General features: G+C 36.4%; 1 protein-coding gene and 1 long non-coding RNA gene across 6 annotated transcripts; one reads left to right on the top strand and one right to left on the bottom strand.

Moving 5' to 3' along the window:
• The first annotated feature begins 777 nt into the window (after positions 1–777).
• On the top strand, positions 778–19,886 carry LOC140781847 (uncharacterized). Of its 5 annotated transcripts, none has more exons than XM_073128114.1 (6): positions 778–965; positions 14,903–15,133; positions 16,129–18,269; positions 18,747–18,806; positions 19,345–19,445; positions 19,555–19,886. In XM_073128114.1, the coding sequence occupies exon 3, from the start codon at positions 16,450–16,452 to the stop codon at positions 18,199–18,201; it is 1,752 nt and encodes a 583-aa protein (XP_072984215.1). In that variant the 5' UTR covers positions 778–965; positions 14,903–15,133; positions 16,129–16,449; the 3' UTR covers positions 18,202–18,269; positions 18,747–18,806; positions 19,345–19,445; positions 19,555–19,886. The 5 variants fall into 5 exon arrangements, with proteins under 5 accessions (XP_072984215.1, XP_072984214.1, XP_072984212.1 ...); XM_073128113.1 differs by having other exon boundaries at positions 19,218–19,445; XM_073128111.1 differs by having other exon boundaries at positions 779–965; positions 16,230–18,269; positions 18,616–18,806; positions 19,218–19,445.
• On the bottom strand, positions 13,593–15,017 carry LOC140781849 (uncharacterized). The gene is made up of 3 exons (XR_012107751.1): positions 14,878–15,017; positions 14,423–14,632; positions 13,593–13,957 (listed from the first exon to the last, which is right to left on the bottom strand). It is a non-coding gene; the product is annotated as an uncharacterized lncRNA (long non-coding RNA).
• Positions 19,887–19,954: the final 68 nt, after the last annotated feature.

The following is a 19,954-nucleotide window of genomic DNA, read 5'->3' as shown; positions in this document are numbered from 1 at the left end:
TGTCTGAAAGAATATTTTTGAGGCCATGATATTTCTTCCACAAAAGAAGCTGCAGTGATTTAGTTTCCAATGCAATTTCTTATAACTCGAAGATATAGAAGTTAAATGGGGGTCTGATTGACCTTATTAACCTTAAATATGGTACAATTTTCTAACTAATTGGGGTCTAGTCCCCAATATTTTCTCTCAGAGATTAAAAAAAAGAGCTTATTATGGCACACTGTATGGGTAGAAGCTTATTAAGCTTCCAAAGGTACCTATTATTTTTTTATATAAATTTAATTCTCATTTTAAAAGAACAATTACTGACAATTGGATCTCTAAAATAAATATGAAAACAAAAGGAACGAAAAGTTCTAACATGACCTTATTTTGGTTCCAACAAAAGCTTAGGAAAGGAGTAAGAAGAGGTTAAAAAGGTCTCAATGCTCAATCGTATAAGGTTAAACTAATTTTAAGAAAAAAAAAAGTGAAGCTAATTTTGACAGATAAGCCAAATATAAAAAGTTAAAAAAAATAAATTAAAACCGATTATTTTGTACAGTAGAACAGGCGATCAGACCTTGCTCTGTTTAAAAAGAAAATGAATAATTTTTTACTGCTTCAACAGATATTTTATACGATTTGAATGAGGTTTAATTGAACTAAAGAAGGGAAAAGAAAAAGGCCCGCCATCGGTCATCTGTTTTAATTTCTATATGTGGAACTGCTTCGGCTTATAAAAAGAGGTGCCCCGAGAAAGGTCCAGTACTCTCCTATTCTCTCTCTCTCTCTCTCTCTCTCTCTCTCTCTCTCTCTCTCTCTCTCTCTCTCTCTCTCTCTCTCTCTCTCGTTCAAATCTTGAATCGTGGGATGGGTTGCGATCTGTACCTCCCTCTAGCCGTTCATATCGTTCTTTTGTTGCTGTGATCGAAGCGAGGAGGACGTTTTGGAGTCCGGAGGTGTTTCTCCAGCCGAGATCGAAGGTAATCTTTTAGAAATTGGTAATTAATTTGACAATATACGCGATCAAGATTCATCACCTGGAGAAAGGTGAAGGTAATTAGAGATAATTTCTTTCTTGGAATCAATCTTGAAGCGTGCTTTGGATATTATTCTTTTTACCTTCTATATGTGATCAAGATTCATAACCTGAAGAAAGATGAAGCTAATTAGATACAGTTCTTTCTTGAGATCAATCTTGAAGTGTATGCTGGAAATTATTTGGAGAGAAATTAGTCGCAACTCATCAGTAGCGGTACTTGTGACTGATATGTAACTTCGTCTGTTTAATCTCCTCTCAACTGGTTTCATAAATCATCCATATATCTGAGGCCCCCTTCCTCTGTTACCGTGTTAATTCTTATGGTTATTGGTAGCAGGACACTCTCTTTGGAAATTACGTTCACATTTTCTTTTTGTAAATTATTCTGTCAGCCTTTAGGCTAGCTATGTTGCTATAAGCTTTCTTTCTAAATTTTCAGGTGATTCTTTTAGACTTTCCTAGGCTTCTTATCTTATAATTACTGAATTGATGATATTTTGTTATATGTTATGCTCGTATTAAACAAACTTTTGAGTTTTTATTTCTTTTCAGTAATACTATATTGTGGTTATTATTTTATCTGATTCTTTCATGGTTTTTCTTTGTCCAATGTTTAATGTTTTCACTATTTTGTTTTTCATATAATTATTTTTTCCAGATTTTAGTTATGTTTTTATGATTTCTTTTTGGCAAGTCTCTAGTTAATTGAATATTTTTATTAGAATTTCTTGAAAGAGTGAAGTTATCAATTTTTTCACTTTCCTAATAATTCTAGTTATTTCTGCTTTTACTTTATTCTCATGGGTGTTGGTTTGCTTTCTGATTTCCTGAATGATCTTTCTCTATCGTTTTAACTACAGATTTATCTCTATTCCTTTTCTATTTGTAACTTTACTTGCCTTCTTAATTTCACTTCTTGTTTTTCTTCCACATACATTTTATTTGTTTTTGGTGTGGCTTGTATTATCACTTTTCTCTTTTTAATCTCATAGTATGTTACTTCTTACATGTGATGATATGCATTTCTCTTCCTTTTGGTTTATTAATTTACTTTCCATTGATTTTTTTTCTTTTCCTTGCAATTTCTAATTCTATTTTTTTAATCTTTACCTTTTAATTTAATGTTTTCTATTTCCCTTCCAACCTGTGATTGTAATTGTTTCTTTCCTATTTCCCTTTCAATCTTTGTTTTCTAATTTCCTTTATAATATTTTTGATTATTATTACAGTTTTCTTGAATGTTTAATAGTTTTCTAATTATTCAATGTAGTTATTCATTTTATTCTGATGAAATTCCAAATATCTTCCTTTTCCTGTTTTGATTACTATCTATACATAATTGTTTTGATTACTATCCTAACCGACACTCAAGTTAAGCTCCGTCTCGGAACCGTTGTGGGATTAGAGCAAAGCAGTCCAGGTCTTGACTTTCCTCCAGTTTTTTATTACTATCTATACATAATATTGTGCTACTATTCCTTAATCCTATTAGACTTTTTATTCTTCCAGTTGCATTTTATAGTTAATCTTTTTTATTTATTAGTCTCTATTTTTGTGGATTTTCTTATTTTTCATGAGATCTCTTGGTTTTGATATATATGTATATATATTAATTGCTATGAATAACTGTAATTTTACGTTGAGGTTGAACTGGGTGAATTTCTTTACACCTTTTCTTCCTTTTTGGTTCTTTCTTTGTCTCCTATTTTTATATTTAGGATATATTTCATTTTTCTTATTTTATGTATATTATTTTGTTTAAATATTAGTTTCATTTTCTATTCAGCATTTCTTCTTTTTGTGGTTTACGAACTTCCTTTTTTATTTTATTTTTTCTTTCCTTGTGATTTCTAATGGCAATCTTTTTTCTTTTTGATTTATTAACTTACATTCTGTTGAATTTTTTTTTCTTTTCCTTGCAATTTCTAATTTTCTTTTTTTATCTTTACCTTTTAATTTAATGTTTTCTATTTCCCTTCCAACCTGTGATTGGAATTGTTTCTTTCCTATTTCCCTTTCAATCCTTGTTTCCTAATTTTATTTATAATATTTTTGATTATTTTTACAGTTTTCTTGAATGTTTCATAGTTTTTTAATTGTTCAATTGTAGTTATTCATTTTATTCTGATGAAATTCCAAATATCTTCTTTTTCCTGTTTTGATTACTATCTATACATAATATTGTGCTACTATTCCTTAGTCCTATTAGACTTTTTATTCTTCCATTTGTATTTTATAGTTAATCTTTTTTATTTATTAGTCTCTATTTTCATGGATTTTCTTATTTTTCATGAGCATCTCTTGGTTTTGATATAGATGTATATATATTAATTGCTACGAATAACGTTGAGGTTGAACTGAGCGAATTTTTTTATACCTTTTCTTTCATTTTGATTCTTTCTTTGTCTCCTATTTTTATGTTTAGGATATATTTTATTTACCTTGTTTTATGTATATTATTTTGTTTAAATATTGGTTTCATTTTCTATTCAGCATTTCTTCTTTTTGTGGTTTACAAACTTCCTTTTCTATTTTATTTTCTTTTTTCTTTCCTTGTGATTTCTAATGGCATTTTCTTTTTTTTTCTTTTATTTTTCTCATTTAATGTTTTTCTATTTTCTTTCCAATCGTTGGCTTATTTTTTCTTTGTTTTGATTTCTGTTTTTTCATATTAAAATTTTTCATTTTCCTTCTAATGGGGTGGCTTCTTTTTTGGTTCTTTTTTTTCTTGATTTCTATTTTAATTTTTTTTTAAATATTTTTACTTTTTTCTTGAATGTTTCAGAATATGATCCATTACACAGTTTTTAATCCTCCAATTTTAGTTATTGGTTTTGTTCTAATTAATTTTCACATCCTCTCTTTTTATGTTTCTGTTATATGTAAATTAATTAGATTTTGTTACTATTTCTTTAGTCTTATTAGATAAATTTGCATGAAGTTTTTGTTGTTGACCTTTTTATTTATCAGTCTCTATCCTAGTATTGAGCATTTTCATGATTTTTCTATTTTGGATGACTTACCAATACCATCTTTTGGTTTTGCTATACGTTTCTGTATATTTCTTTTCAAATTTATTAATTAATTGTAATATATGTTAAAGTTAAACTAAGCAAATTTCCATGTAATTTTTCCTCTTTTTTCTTGTTTTATTTATCTTTATTTTTCTATATTTATGACAAACTGCAATTTTACGTTGTTATATGGATGTTAATTAGCTTCAATATTGTTTTATTTATCTATTTCATTCTATTTTTTATGTTTATTGACTTCCTTCTCTTTGCAAATTCTTCTTCCTCTTGGTTAATAACACATGTATCTTTATTTTCTTTAATATTTTATGTTGCCCTTTAAATTTATGATTCTTAGATCTTCTTTGGGGGCATTTGTAAAAGAAAAAACTTTTAGTCTTCAAAATAACAAAAATGGGCTCTTATGCACATCTTGAGTAAAATGTGCATATTTCATTATAAAAATATGTATATTTGATATATAAAATGAACGCATTCAGTTTCAAAAGCCCAATTTTACTATTACTAAAATCTAAGAATTTTCTTTCTTCTGCAAATAGCCCATCTATGTTTCTTTACTATCCCAGTTTCTCTTATTTTGTCTTGTCTTACTTGATTGCCTTTATCAGATTCAATTCAATGCGTACCTTTATTTGGATGTATGATGCTTGAAATTATCTAATCTTATAGTCATTGAAATCTTCTTTCGTCTAAAACTACTATTTAGATGATGGATTTGAAAATAACTAATTACTTATTAGAAGATGTTTTTCTAATTGGAATGCTAGGTTATAGCTAAAAATGGAAATATAAGAGCACACACAAATATAATATTTTTAACGTAGAAAAACCCCTTATTATATAAGAGTAAAAAACCACGGATCCTTTCTTCGGGATCAAATTAAGTACTGTAATAATAAGTGATTATAAAACACTTACATACTGTCTATTATTACCTACAACGGTCTCTGAAATGATTAACTTAATTTTCTCTCAATATATCGCTTTCCGTGCTTGGTATCCAACTTTAGTGATTTTTAAGGTTGAAGATTTGCCTCTGTGACTCTTGAGGTAGTAGCAAATGCAACCTTGCCTTTTAATTTTGTTATAACTTTTCTCTTTTTTTTTCTCTGAATATTTTCAATAGCCTCTAAAAAAGCCTCCCTATATTCCTCAAGACTTTCTTTTTATAATCCCAAAAGGTAAGACCCTAATTTGGAGACAACTTGGACTGAAAAAAAGAATCTTCTTCGCTCCGTTCGAATGGATTAAATTTCGTCCGAATGCTTGAGTGTTCCAAGGTATCTTGAGACAGTAGCAAACACAATCTTGAATCTAATAGAGCTCAATTAAAATATAGTATGAAAACGTCACTATTCTATTCTTCCAACTCTTTTCCTTTTTGTTTTCTCAAAATGCTTTCAATAGTTTCTAAGAAAGAGCCTCTCTATTTCTCTTAAGACTTAATTTTTATAGTCCTAAAATGTAGGCTCCAAAAAGTCCTAATTTGGAGACAACTCGAACTAAAAAGAAGAATCTTCTACGCTCTATTCGGATGGATTAAATCATGTTTGAATCCCTGAGTTTTCCAAGATATCTTGTTCGAATAGATTTTGAAATAATGGATAAAATTTATTCTCGGAAAAATCTGTTTGAACGGACTTCCTATGTTGGATAAAGTTTTCTCTTGGGAAAAATCAAGTTCGAATGGATTTATCTTGTTCGAACGGAATCAAATCTCATTCGAACATGTTTCAAATTTAATTCATGTAATACTATTTGTCACGACCCGAAATAGGAATCATGACCGGCCATGCATCTCAATATGCTTAAGATACACGAAGCCTTAATAATACTTTTTTCGAGTACGATGGCAAATAAATAAATAAAATAAAAATTCGCTTTATTAAATTTTTAACTAATTGCAATAAACATAAAATAATGTTATTGTTTTTGAGTCTCTAATGAAATAAATAAATCTTCTAATCTAAAACATAAAATCCAAAAGAGTGGAAAAGTAAATAGGTCAATCCTAAGTGGAGGTGGAGTCCGGGTACATTACGCTCAGTCGCCCCGCTGACTATTACCTGAGATAGTTAAATAAATACAAAAAAAAATCCATGAGCCAACAACTATAGCTTAGTGAGTGGAATTCACTCGAAAACTAAATAAATTCTAAATTATATTAATGCTGGATAAGATTAACTGAAAGCAATAATATCCATAACAATTTGCAATAAAATGTGCTCTTTAAAATAATAAAAATGATAACCATAAAGAGTCATAACTTGTAACCTTGCACAGTTTCGACGTATTAACATCTTTTCAATATTTATACTGTCATATGTCTTAATTGGTCTAAATTCTGTGAATCTACATCAACTAGAAGTCATCTCGAGATGACGCTCGAGAATTTTCTTCATAACTGATCCGGTTAGGGTCATCTGATGGTATCACCATGTGATTAACACATTCTGTCTTTTCCACTAACCGTTGAGAGAAGTTAGAGTCACCTATGACTTTTTCATTCATCGTAGGACCGTTCCCTAACCCCGCCAGAGTCACCTAAGAAAGTCACTGCAGTGATTTAATTTACGACTCACTTGGACTTCCAGATAGACTTGAGTCACCACGAAAAATTGCAAGCGATTTATACCGGGACTATTCTCTAGTCATAATAATACTAGTCTCATTTTTTTTTTCTTTTCACTAATTTCAATATTTGCACAAAGTATAATGATGCACTGAGTATAATAATTAAATGCACATAAAAAATGTAACAATTAAATTTTTGCATGTACGGATGAAATAATAATTTTGCACACAGAAAATTTACATGGTCCGACAAAGGTACGAAATATAATAAAATAAATATGTGAGTGAACTCAATCACCTAAGTCTAGGCAAGACAACCGAAATCTCAAATCTCTAGCTCACGTATTAAGAATCATGACCTTTAATAATAAATAATAATAAAATTTTCAATTTGAATAATATCAATATTTCTAAAATTAAATAAAAAGAACTAAAATGTGTTTAATTACCTATTGGATTGGGCTAGGCTACTTCTGGCCCGGCCCATTCCAAAAATAGAATTTATCGGGCTGAGCCTAGCTCAGCCAATATAATGGATTGGAGGGCTGTAGTTGGTCTGTAGCCCGCCCTTCCACCTCATGCTAGTTGGGTTGGGCCTTGGCCCAACCCAAAGCCAACAAAGAACTGAGCTGCAGGTCGGCCTGCAGCCCATGAGTTAAGGCTAAAAGTCGGGTCCGGTCGGGTCCGCAACCCAAACTCGAACTCGAGAGAAGGAAAAAGGTTGGCTCGGGTTGAGCCCGAGCCCAACCTTTTTCTTCCCCAAAGCGATCGGTGAGGGAGAAAGAAGAGAGGAGAAAAGGGAAGGGACAGAGAGGGCATCGCCGGCGACCATTGTCGCCGGCAGCCTATCAACCTCGTCGGAGGTTCCCTAGCAACCTCAACGACCTGTACTGGAGGGAAGGTCAACCACGGCGACCAACGGTGGAAGATTTTCCACCCATGGCCAACCACAACCTGAGCCACGAGGGCCTCCTAGAAAATATCACCGACACCGGGCTTAGAGCACGAAGTTTCCGGTGACGATGCGGTTGCGACCCAAAGCCGTCGGTCGGCCTGATTTGCCGATGAAGCCGAATTTCACGAATTAGGTGATGCAGAACAACGTCTAGATTGTAGAGTTGAGAAGAAAAAGTAGGGAGAAATAATCAAACCCGAGGAATCCACCAATCGGGGTGTCAGAATCCACCGATGTTGGAATCCACCAACAAACACTCAATAGGAAAAAACTCTCAAAATATTCATTAACCCATAAAAGATTATTACAAGCATTTATATAGGCCAAATAAAGTAAAAGATAAAAGACGAAAATAGCCCTAGAAGGTGACTAAAAGACAAGATGAAAAAATAGCCCTAGAAGATGACTAGTCACAACCCTCGTTAAGCCAAAGGGCCACGGGTACAGCCCTTTTGTGCTTACGAGAATAAACATGACAAAAAGTGGTGTCCCAACCAACTCTCCTTGGGTGGAAGAAACTCGACCCAGTCGAGTGGCTTTGATAGTATTCCAAAATGTCAGGGTCAAGCTGCTGTAACTCCTCGCAAGTGATCCACGTACAATCAGACTCTGGTCGCTCATGCCATCGAACGAGAAAATGGTGAACCCCTCCTTCTGCAGTAGATGTTATTTGATCATCTAAAATAGCGTCTATCTTTTCTTGTGATGTGGATGGGAACGAAGAAGTGGTAATTGGCACAGTAGGGATGTCTGGAAGGGTAGTAGATGTAGCATAGGGTTCGGTGGGGATGTGCATAGGTGGATGGTAGGCTGCTAGATCCTCAATATTAAAAGTGCAACTAATGCCATAATCAGGGGGAATATCAATGACATAAGCATTAGCACCAATACGTTTCAGAACTTGGAAAGGTCCTGCATCACGGGCATGCAACTTTCGAATAGCTTCGAAGGGAATCGTTCGGGTCTGAGACGAATCATAACATGATCTCCAACATCGAACTTCTTGGCACGTTTGTGCAAGTCGGCATGTAATTTATACTGGTGATTACTCGCATCAATTCGCTTAGTGATCTCTTGATGCAAATAATGAACATGATGTGCAAATGTTTCGGCAGACTCAGAGATTCTAGAATAAGATGACATAGGCAACAGATCTAGAGGTTTGCGTGCTTTAAAACTATGAACAACTTCAAATGGACTCATGCCAATAAACCTATTAATGGAGTTATTATATGCAAATTGGGCTATAGGAAGAATGACATCCTAGTTTTTGTTATGATTACCCACGAGACAACGCAAAAGATTTCCAAGACTACGATTAACAACCTCGGTTTGACCATCGGTTTGAGGATGATAGGCAGTAGAAGATTTTAATTTTGTGCCAACCATGTGCCATAAGGTTTTTCTAAAAATAGCTCATAAAGCGAACATCTCGGTCGGAAACAATAGTTTTTGGAAGACCATATAACTTGACGATATGGGCAAAGTACAATTTGGCCACTTGTGACGCATCAGAGGTTTTAGTACAAAGAATAAAATGGGCCATCTTAGAGAAGCGATCCACAACCACGAGGATTGAATCATGTTTTCTAAATGTGCGAGGCAAGCCCAGGACAAAATCCATACTAACGTCCCGCCACGGGTGATCGGCACGGAGTAACTGAGTGTAAAGTCCGGTGTTTTGTTTTCTGTGCTTTGCTAACTAACAAGTCCTACATTGACCAACTAATTTTGCGACGTCACGTTTGAGACTTGGCCAGTAGAATTGACGCTCCACTTCCTCAATGATCTTATCACGTCCAAAATGACCCGATAGATCGCCGGCATGGATCTCCCAAACAAGGAAGTCACGCACGGACGTACGGAGAACACAAAGCTTGTTAGCCTTAAACAGGTAACCGTCTTGGAGGGAATAACTGTCCAAAGCTAAGTTCGGATCAGTCAGCAAAGTGAGAACGATTTCGCCAAAGTCCGGACAAGTTGTATAATCTTCCTTCATTTTGTCAAACCCAGTGACTTTGATGCTAATGGGAGACAAAAGGTAAACCCTTCGGCTAAGCGCATTAGCCGCCTTATTCTTAACTCCAGCTCTATGTTTGAGTACTAAAGTATACTCCTGTAAGAACTCGATCCAACGAGCATGTCTCGAATTTAGTTTCTTCTGAGAATTTAGGAATCGAAGAGCTTCGTGGTCGGAATAAAGCACGAACTCATGCGGAAGTAAATAATGGCGTCAATAGCGTAAAGCTTGAATAACCGCATAAAATTTCTTATCATAAGTGGAGTACTTTTTCTTAGCCTCATTTAATTTTTTTGCTGAAATAGGTAATAGGATGGCATTCCTGGCTAAGGACATCGCCGATCCCGATGCCTGAGGCATCACATTCTACCTCGAAAGCTTTAGAAAAGTCAGGAAGATGCATTACAGGTGCTATTGTCATTTTCTTCTTAATTTCTTCAAAAGCTTTATCTGCTGCCTTACTCCAATGAAAATCTCCTTTCTTCAAGCAAGCAGTGATCGGCGACATGATAGTACTAAATCCTCGAATGAAGCGGCGATAAAAAGTAGCAAGGCCATGAAAGCTACGCACATCATGAATATTTCGTGGTTTCGGCCAATCAACAATTGCCTTGACCTTCTCAGGGTCAGCGCGAACTCCTTCCGAAGTAATCACAAATCCTAAGAAGATGACTTGATCGACAAGAAAAGAACATTTCTTCCTATTGCCGTAGAGTTGAGCAGCACGAAGCGCTAGACAGACTTGACGCAAATGGTCCAAATGAAGCTCTTTTGATCGACTATAAATTAAAATGTCATCAAAATACACCACAAGAAATTTGCCCATGAATGGGCGAAGCACTTGTGTCATAACACACATGAAAGTGCTTGGGGCATTTGATAAACCGAAAGGCATTACCAACCATTCATACAAGCCGTCTTTCGTCTTAAAAGCAATTTTCCATTCATCGCTTGAGCGAATTCGGATTTGGTGATAACCACTTTTAAGATCGATCTTAGAGAAAATTGAAGCTCCCGCCATCATATCAAGCATGTCATCAAGTCGTGGAATGGGAAAACGATATTTGACTGTTATTCTATTGATGGCTCGACTATCGACACACATACGCCAAGACCCATCCTTCTTTGACGTGAGCAAGGCAGGCACAACACAATGGCTTAGGCTCTCACGGATGAAACCCTTCATAAGAAGTTCATTTACCTGATGTTGCAGTTCAGCATGTTACCGAATGTCGCGCGTCCACTGTAGATGGTGGTCGTGATAATGGTGGCCGGAATCCAATAACAGCGATTGTGGCGACAGCTACGGTGGTAGGGACAGCGGCAGCAGTGCGATGGCAGGGAGCTGCAAGAATGGCAACGATGACTGCGATGAAGCAGTTGCAGGCCCGCGCAGGGGCTGCAGCGACGACAGTAGTAGATGGTGAAGATGGTGGTGAAGATGGTGGCACGGCAGAGCAAGGGCCGTGGAAATCGGCGGTGGCGTCGTCCGTGGAGGTTGGCGGCAGCGTCGGCGAACAGAGGAAGATGGGATGATGGATGTGAGTGACGACTGGGGTTGTGATTATCTCCTTGTGATGGTAATAGTTTATTGTTTTCCTCCTTGAGGGTGATCTCCTCGCGTAACTCGGATCCGGATCCTAATGTTATCGGGCGACGGATTTCGTAGCGATGTGGTGTTCGTGGAGCGATTGATCTGACGAAGAAAAGATGAGGCGCTGCGTAGAATCCAGGCGGTGGAGTATCCATAAACTAGGAAATGATCCGCTCTGATATCAAAGCTGATGCAGAACAACGTCTAGATTGTAGAGTTGAGAAGAAAAAGTAGGGAGAAATAATCAAACCCGAGGAATCCACCAATCGGGGTGTCGGAATCCACCGACGTTGGAATCCACCAACAAACACTCAATAGGAAAAAACTCTCAAAATATTCATTAACCCATAAAAGATGATTACAAGCCTTTATATAAGCCAAATAAAGTAAAAGATAAAATACGAAAATAACCCTAGAATGTGACTAAAAGACAAGATGAAAAAATAGCCCTAGAAGGTGTCTAGTCACAACCCTCGTTAAGCCAAAGGGCCACGAGTGCAACCCTTTTGTGCTTACGAGAATAAACGTGACAAAAAGTGGTGTCCCCACCATTAGGTATTTCTAATTTACCTCTTTAAATTGAAATTAAACTTGAGGGGTGAGAGAGGGCTTACTAAAGAGGGGTGTGATGGTCCCAATTTCCTCCGACGATGCTCCGACGAGCCGAACCCACGTGGCGATTCCGACGGTAAGGAAGAAGGAAACGAAGTAGAAGAAGGAAAAGGAAAAGGAGGCTGGGGGGGGGGGGTTGAGGAGAGAGAGAATTAGGGTTTTTTTTTTATAGGGCAAAGATTCAAATTTGAAACAGATTTGGATTCGATCGATCTCTTGTGCCTCGTCACGTGCACTCTCCTCTCTCAACCCTTAATTTTTTTTTTCTAGTTTTTACACTATTCTTCAAATGAAATAACTTCAATTTTGATTGCCAAATAGGAAGAGGTTGTGCTATTGGCTTTTACAATAAATTTTAAAAAATTTACATCATAAAAGATATTGCTTTCTCACAAATTTGCTAATCACAAAAGCTAACAAAATATATTCAGTTCTGCCCGGTTTAAGAGGACCTCTTAGGTATATGCATTAGTCTGTTTGGTTCATTTATCTAAACTAATTTACTATTTTCAGTACTTGGTATAAAAAGCAATCAGCCATCGGTGTAGTTACATTACTACATAGATAGTATGTTTCATCTTTTCCTATCAGACCCTTTGTACATGTTTTGTGTATAGTGCAATGGATATGGAGTTACATATGAAATCCTGAAAACAGCAACACAGAAGCAGGGTCACATTCATAATAATTGATAGGGCTTGCAAATAGAATCTTTGATTGTTCTTGCTGATACACTATTTTCCTAGCTATAATTGGACTTTAGTGCATGAGTATGTGCTTTTCCTTCCATTTTCCTAGCTAAGGTATATCTGATGTAATCAAGGTACTTGACTTTGTTGTACATTTGTGGGCGATGGATTTCATCTATCATCTGATCCAGTGGCCCAATTTCCACATTTCCATGAGGCAAAACATATGTTGCTAGAGAGATCCTTGCTTATCTTTATTTGTTACAGCCCTATGCTCAACACTTTCATACATTCCATTGCTCATATCCAATATTCAGGTAATCAATATTACTAGTTTGAAGCACATATTAGCAATAACTGTAACAGAGGCGTACAGGTCAGTATGCAAATTGGTTAGGTGTTGATGAGTCAATTTCGTCCATATAACTCAAATTTTGTGTCTTTTCAACCACTAAGAAAGAAGCCTAATTTACTAGACTTGCCTGCAGTAGGAACTTGTTTCTATTCTTAAATGGTTTATTTCCAAATTCGTTCTCAATATAATCTCAATATGTCAAAGTTGATTTTATAGATGAAGAAATGCTAAATATCTGATTGTTGTCACCAGTTTTATGAAGAAATATGATGTTTATAGAGCTAATTTCATGATTTAGAATTCTTTGATGATCATCTGTAGGCTGAGCGTTTAGATTGAGGAACTGAGTTTGATGTTTTATACATAAGGAATGGAAGAACCTGTGCTGAAAATGTAGTCTGATCATGGGCATGGTATGATGCACAGGCACTGCAGTACTAAGTACTATGAGTATGTACTGATTTCAGGTTATGATCTTAGATTGAAAGTGCCTGGAGCCACCTTAGCAGAGTTATGCTTTTCTTTTTGACAAAAAGATAGGTCAGTGACTAATTCTTGCTATTTTCTATTAGTGAGAGGTGTTACTAGGGTATCTTTGGGGTGGAGATGATGCTGATATAGCTGACTAGTGAGATATAAATTAGGTGGAATATATATCACTTGAGGATCAAACCCAGTGGAGTTTTGAGTAGATTTCAGATTTACATAGATGCATACTAAGAATCAAGGAGGCATGGTTGTTTGGGTAAAGCTTAGCACATGAATTCTGTAACTGCAAAGTTGTAATAGGAAATAAGGTGTTGGTGAATTTGAGTACATCAATGGCATCCCCAATATTCACTACTAGTGCACTTGGAATTGGTTTGATAGGAATCCAATCCCCTTTGTGCCTGATCTGGAGGCCAGTGATATCATCTTCTTGCAAAAGAATGGTAATAGAGCTGCCATCTGAATGTGGACTAACACCAAGAACCTGATCAGGTCTACAGCAGACTGGGTAGTAGTTCATACGCATAGCCAGTTTCAAAGTTGCATGAAGTCTCAATAGCTCATGCTTGCTCATGTTCTATTCATTTCGACCAAATAGAGTTCAACTGCATCTCTGACAAAAAGAAGAGAAATTAGGAACAGGAACAAAAAAACATGTTACAAGAATCTCCACTCTGAGGAGTTACACTGTGGATCTTATCTTGATGGAAATGTACTGACAGATGTAGGATATTCATTTAACTAACTTGGTGTCAATCTAAGTTCTGAAGGGTTGTGACTGTTTATCAGAATACAGTCTCAGAGCATTTTTCCTTTAGACAACTAAATCTGATGATATCTATTTGCAGATATCTGCACAATTATTACGAATTCACCTCATTTTTAGTTTCAAGAAATTCAGTGATGGTCCCTAGATAGACCCAGAAAATGATCTATTTCTGGAAAGTTGAGAGGAAAATCCTTTTTTTTTTTACAACGCATTGAGTTGAAAACCATTGGATATAAAATAAGCAGGAATATGATATTCATGGAGTTAGCTTGTGAACAGATTTAAGTTTCGGCGAGTTTGGGAACATACTTAAAATCTGGGACTATGATTGGCCAATACTTCATTTGTCTTATCTCAGGGGGCAAGCTCTTCAGATACTACATATGCTTGCCCATACCCTTGGATATCATCCGATGGCATTGCATACTTCTTTTTCTCCCCGTGTGGAAGACTGAAGAATCCAGCCATTGCTTTCCTGATTCGGCATTATGTATCTTCCGGTACTCCATGATTTATAATCTGCTAAATGTTAGAAACCTATAAGGAATTTGGAAATATATCCTCAAGGAGCACCCCAAAGAAGTATAAAAACAATGCTGGAAAATGATTTGCCTGTTCATATTCTAGATTTTCTTCTCTCTTTTTCTTTGTTTGTTTATCTCCCAAAGCATAGGGAAATACTTTATAGTTATTAGTTTACTGAGTCTGCTTCACCTCATGCTTTAGAGAAAGAAAAAAAAGCAGGATGATTGCTTCTGCATAACCTGGAAGAAGCCCCATTCCTTGCAGGCGAGATCTAATTTTCTCTGTTCACAACCGTTGGCACTTGAAAGCAAGGTGAAATCAATAACAGGGATACTGGGTGGAGGAGCAAAATCTATAGCAGCATCTATTGGACCATCAGCAAAGTTTCTGATGTATCTTTGAGGAACTAGTTGTGGATCTGTCCGTACGAGCTCCTGAACACTTGGTACAGGAAGAGATCTTCCCCATTTCACCACTGCCTCATCTTTCTGTGAGGTATAATCGTCAATCTTCATATCCATCTTTCAATTCTAGCATATTAATTACCCTTACGTGGCTTTATATATCTAGTAGTTTAATCACATTATTGAGAGCCGGCAGCCGACAGTAATGGCTTTCACGCCTCTCTTTGCTGACTCGTAGATGTATATCCGAACAGGTGAGACAAAACGATAAGAGCAACAAAAAGAGTTATTCTCTCTCTACTCAGAGAGTTTCCAACATACTAAGCTGTCGTAAGCTTTTTTATTTCATTTTCTTTAGTGGATAGCATAGTTGAGCAGTTATCATATATCATGCAGGCATTCGAGCAGTTATCATATAGCATAACTTCTTTTTTTTCCTTAAGTAATTCCTGGATGGCTGGATAGTAGGTGGTGCTATAGATATATATAATCTTGTTATCCTGACCAAATATTTGTCGTCAAATGGTAATCATCGAAATATAGGAAAGTAAATTTGAAAGAAATAAGAGATTCCGAACGGTCATGGCCTCATGAGTGTTGTAGAATTATAGGCTAAATAGGGTAAACTCAAATTAAAGGCTCCATCACGACCACATTGTAGAATAATTTGCTTTTACGTAGCACTTAGTGGTGTTTATCATGTGAGTAGAGATCCAGTGTCGGCAATGCCTCCAGGGTTATAGATGCAATATGAGAAAAATAGTGATTTAGTATAATTTTAATTTACTTTTATATATCTTAAACTTAAATATTGAACTCTTTTTGTGGTTCTAATCCGATTGTAATTATTAATCAACTATTGATGGAGTTATGAAAAATCTTAATTACTTGGTTGTTTGTTAATCTCTGTGTGGAAGAATTAATATTATTTATGTTTCAATAAAACCAGGTTTTGGTCTTTCGTAAGAAATAAAGATTTAATTATTTTTATAGAAATATAGTTTGATTTGATGATACAGAGAGATAGTGTAGTTAATTAGCAATTTATTTATAGTAAAAAAAATCTAAAAATTATAATTTTGTCAGAGCATAAGGGTGTAAGTTAAAATTTTGCCAAACTAAAGGGGGTGAAGTGTAATTTGCTCAAAAAAATTTATTAACTCGGACTCGGGGAAACCTGGATGAAGGGATCCGAAAGACAAGTAGGGTTATCTCCTTCGGGCCGCCGATGTTCCAGCCTTCTCTTCTCTCCCCTTCAAATCTCTCCCTCCGCCATTGGCGACCTCCGCCCTATCCTTCTTCAAGACTGTGAAGCTCTCGATTACCGCTCGTCGCCATGGCTTAGGCTTCAAGAGTAACCGGAGCTTCTCCGGGAGCCGAGCCATTGCGTCCAACGCTTTCGATTTGATGCGCCCATTTCTTCTCGACGACATCCCTGAGGAACCCACCAGTATCTCTTCTCGACTCGAACATTTTTCAGGAGAAGACCCAGTTGTTAATTTCTCCAGGGCAGTGATACAGCCACCGAAACCAGAGCGAGTTTACGTTCCAGAGTTGAAAAATACGATCTTGGTGTCTCCAGAAGTGCCTTTAGGAAAAGACCCACATCGTAGTTTAACCAATGCGGTGATGGAGTCCTTGGAATCAGAGAAAGTGTATGCTCCAGAGAGCGGATCCAGGCCGACTCGGCCTTACCTATTTGATTACAACATGTTGATGAAGGCCTTTTCTCGGGTTGGCAAGGTCGACGAAGTCCTCAGGCTGTTTAGTGAGATGAAGGAGTCCGAATGCAAGGCCAACGTCCTTTGCTACAACACAGTTATCAATGCCTTGGTGATAGCCGACCGCCCACAAGAAGCTGAAGCAGTGTTTGAGGAGATGATATTGTCTGGAGTAACTCCCAACGTTTCTTCTTTCAACATTTTGGTTAAGTTGCATTCTTGGTATTTGAAACAGTTTGATTTGGCCTATGAGGTCATAATGAGGATGAGAAGCTGTGGTTTTAGTCCTGATACAACAACCTATTCGACTCTGATCACCGGTCTCTGTAGGGCAGGGAGGATGGAAGAGGCATGGGGTGCTCTTGATTGGATGTTGGAGGAGAAATGCTCACCCACCGTCCACACTTACACGCCAATCGTCCAAGGCTACTGTTTGGAGAACAGAATTGAAGAGGCTAAAGAGCTGATGGCCACTATGGAGAGTATTGGTTGCCCTCCGAACTCGTTCACCTATAATATATTGATCAGAGCACTTTGTGAGGTTGGGAGATTCGATGAAGTTGAGCAGGTTTTAGTGGAATGCAATTTGAAGGGTTGGAAGCCCAATTCAGTTACTTATAATACATACATGAATGGTCTGTGTAAGAAAGGGATGCCTAAGGAGGCCCTTAACCAGTTGGAAGTCATGCTAGTTAATGGATTATATCCTACTGTTGTCACTTTGACTATCCTTCTTGATTGCCTTTGCCATTGTTCGAATGTTTGGGAGGCCAAATGCTTGTTGGAAAGGAACACTGAGTTGAGATGGTATCCTGGTGTTGTTGGCTACAACACTGTTATGAGCAGACTCTGTGAGGCAGGGAGATGGCGGGCTGTTCTTAAGCTTTTGACTGACATGATAAAAAAGGGCATCAATCCGAACGTAAGAACATTCAATATTGTGATTCATAGCCTTTGTATTGGTGGGAAATCTGCCAAAGCAAAATGTTTAATTAGCAACCAAGGGTTTTCTGCAGATGTCGTGACATATAATACGCTAATCCACTGGTTTTTCTTGGAAGGAATGTTTACTGAGGTCCAACTTCTAATCTCTGACATGGCTGTCCGGAAGATTTCTCCTGATATAATTACCTACGCCGTCATGATTGATGGCCTTTGTAAGTTAGGAAAAATTTCTGAGGCTATTAAGTGTTTTGAGACATCTCTTGAAAATGGACTCTCCAAAGATCTTGTTATTCGTCTAATCCGCAGACTGGTTAAGAGAAGAAGACTCAAGGAAATTCTTGAACTATTTAAGAGAATTGATGATCGAGGTTTTTCTCCAGATGTTGTAGTATTTGATTCAACGATCAGGGCATTTTGTAGGCATGGTTTTTGTCTTAGTGCAGATATATTTAAACTATGTATTACTTTGGACAAAATGCTTGGGAGGAGATAACTCATCCTACATGTTGGATAATGAAATTTCTAACTTCTCTCTCATCACAGATCGTGAAATTATGTCAGGTAAGACTATTCTCTGTTTGATTTGTCACAGATAAGAAATCCACCTGCACTTCTAATTTATAAGCTTTCACATCGTAGGATCACCATTTAATAACCCAATATATCCCTCTTTTCTCTCTGTTGGGTGTTACCTTTGATAGTTTGTCTTTATCAAAATATATAAGTCACAAATTAAATATTAATTACATTTCTCATGATGAAATACAACAACTTACTGTCAGATTGTATGACTGCAACTGCACTCTTTCTGTCTCATCCTGCAGCTCTAGGTATTAGAATGCTATTATTCCAGAGTATACTTCCTTAGACAAATATTCACAGTATCAAATCCTTTTCTGTTTCATAGGACTATTGCATATGAGCTTGCAAGATTTGGGTAACTACTAGAGAACAAAATTTTAGACCAAGGAGAATAGTTTCCTTATTTTCCCATTTGTTCTTCCCCATATTGCGTCCGGACTTATGGATGGATTGAAGGTCGCACGGCCAAAATGAACTCTCTCCTGAACTGTGTTAATATTCATAAAGCAAGCTCAGGTAATTTCTTCTGAATTCCTTCTTTTGGATTCTTTTGGTATCTTACTGTAAGGAATTTTCCATTATTATGCTACTATGTATGGGCAAGTATTCTTTTGAATTCTTGCTATTTATTGAACAACTTTTGTTACTTTCGAGCTTTTCCCATTGATGTCTTTTAAATCAATGAGTAATTACTTTTCAATTCTTCCGTCTTTTATGTCTTACTCTGCCATTCATTTTTAAATCCATACTATGCAATGATCAGGCAGTAAATAGATTTTCTGTCTCCAAACTAATCAACTCATGGTACTAGTTCTTGCTTCTGGAGTTTTTCTGTCTTTTTTGTATTGTTGTTAAGCAGACAGTCTAAAAGCCTGATTCCACGTAAAGCAAGTTTTATTTAAAGATTTGGAACTTGTTTGTTTGCAGTCTATAAGCCAGAAAAATCCAAGGACTGTTTTGTTACCAGTGCAGCTTGGATATAGTACAAGAACTACAAATTTACCTCAATGGATAGTCACAATACAAAACACAGTAATCGTTCGCTATCTTTCAGGAGCATTAAAGATAGATAGCAAGATGGTGTGAATATGATCAAGTCTTCAAACTGACTCGTGGTAATGGGACGTGTGTAGTGCAGGAACAGTATCCAGCCAGGTAGGCTTTCGGCACTCAAGGAATCATGTTACCCATTTTGATGCTACTTGTTGGCAGTGCTGTTCACTACTAAATCTGAAAGGACTAACATTGTCGAACTTGTTTGCAGTTTAGTCATGGTGAATTGTGATCGAAATATTGAACTCATCATCAGAATAATGTTCTATAAGCTGAGGGCAACGCATAACATCACTGTAGAACAATTAATCTTTGTGAGCGTAATTGCCACCTAAAACAATGTTTGATACTTCAAAGACATATTATACGGAGCCATTTGTTCAACATAGTGTGTTTAATTTCACATGTAATTGGGCTGGCTTAATTTATATGTAATGTCTATCCCCCTCTTCTACCAACTGGGACTCAGAAAGTTTGTAATGTTCTTTTTCTGGGTCAATGTGAGCTCATTACTAGAGGATGAAGGAAAATTGCTTAAGTAAAGTTCGTTAACATGCCAATGTCATGTCATGTCATTGAATTAAGATCTATTGTCAAGGTAAGTGGTCTCT

Source organism: Typha latifolia, chromosome 2 (genome assembly GCF_019914945.1).
Source record: "Typha latifolia isolate L0001 chromosome 2, TyphaL0001v2, whole genome shotgun sequence".
Lineage (NCBI taxonomy): Eukaryota > Viridiplantae > Streptophyta > Magnoliopsida > Poales > Typhaceae > Typha > Typha latifolia.
This window is presented reverse-complemented; position numbering and strand designations above follow the sequence as displayed.

What these genes read in the sequence shown, in the direction of transcription:
- LOC140781847 (XM_073128114.1), top strand. Translation starts at nt 16,450, where the DNA reads ATGCGCCCATTTCTTCTCGACGACATCCCTGAGGAACCCACCAGTATC.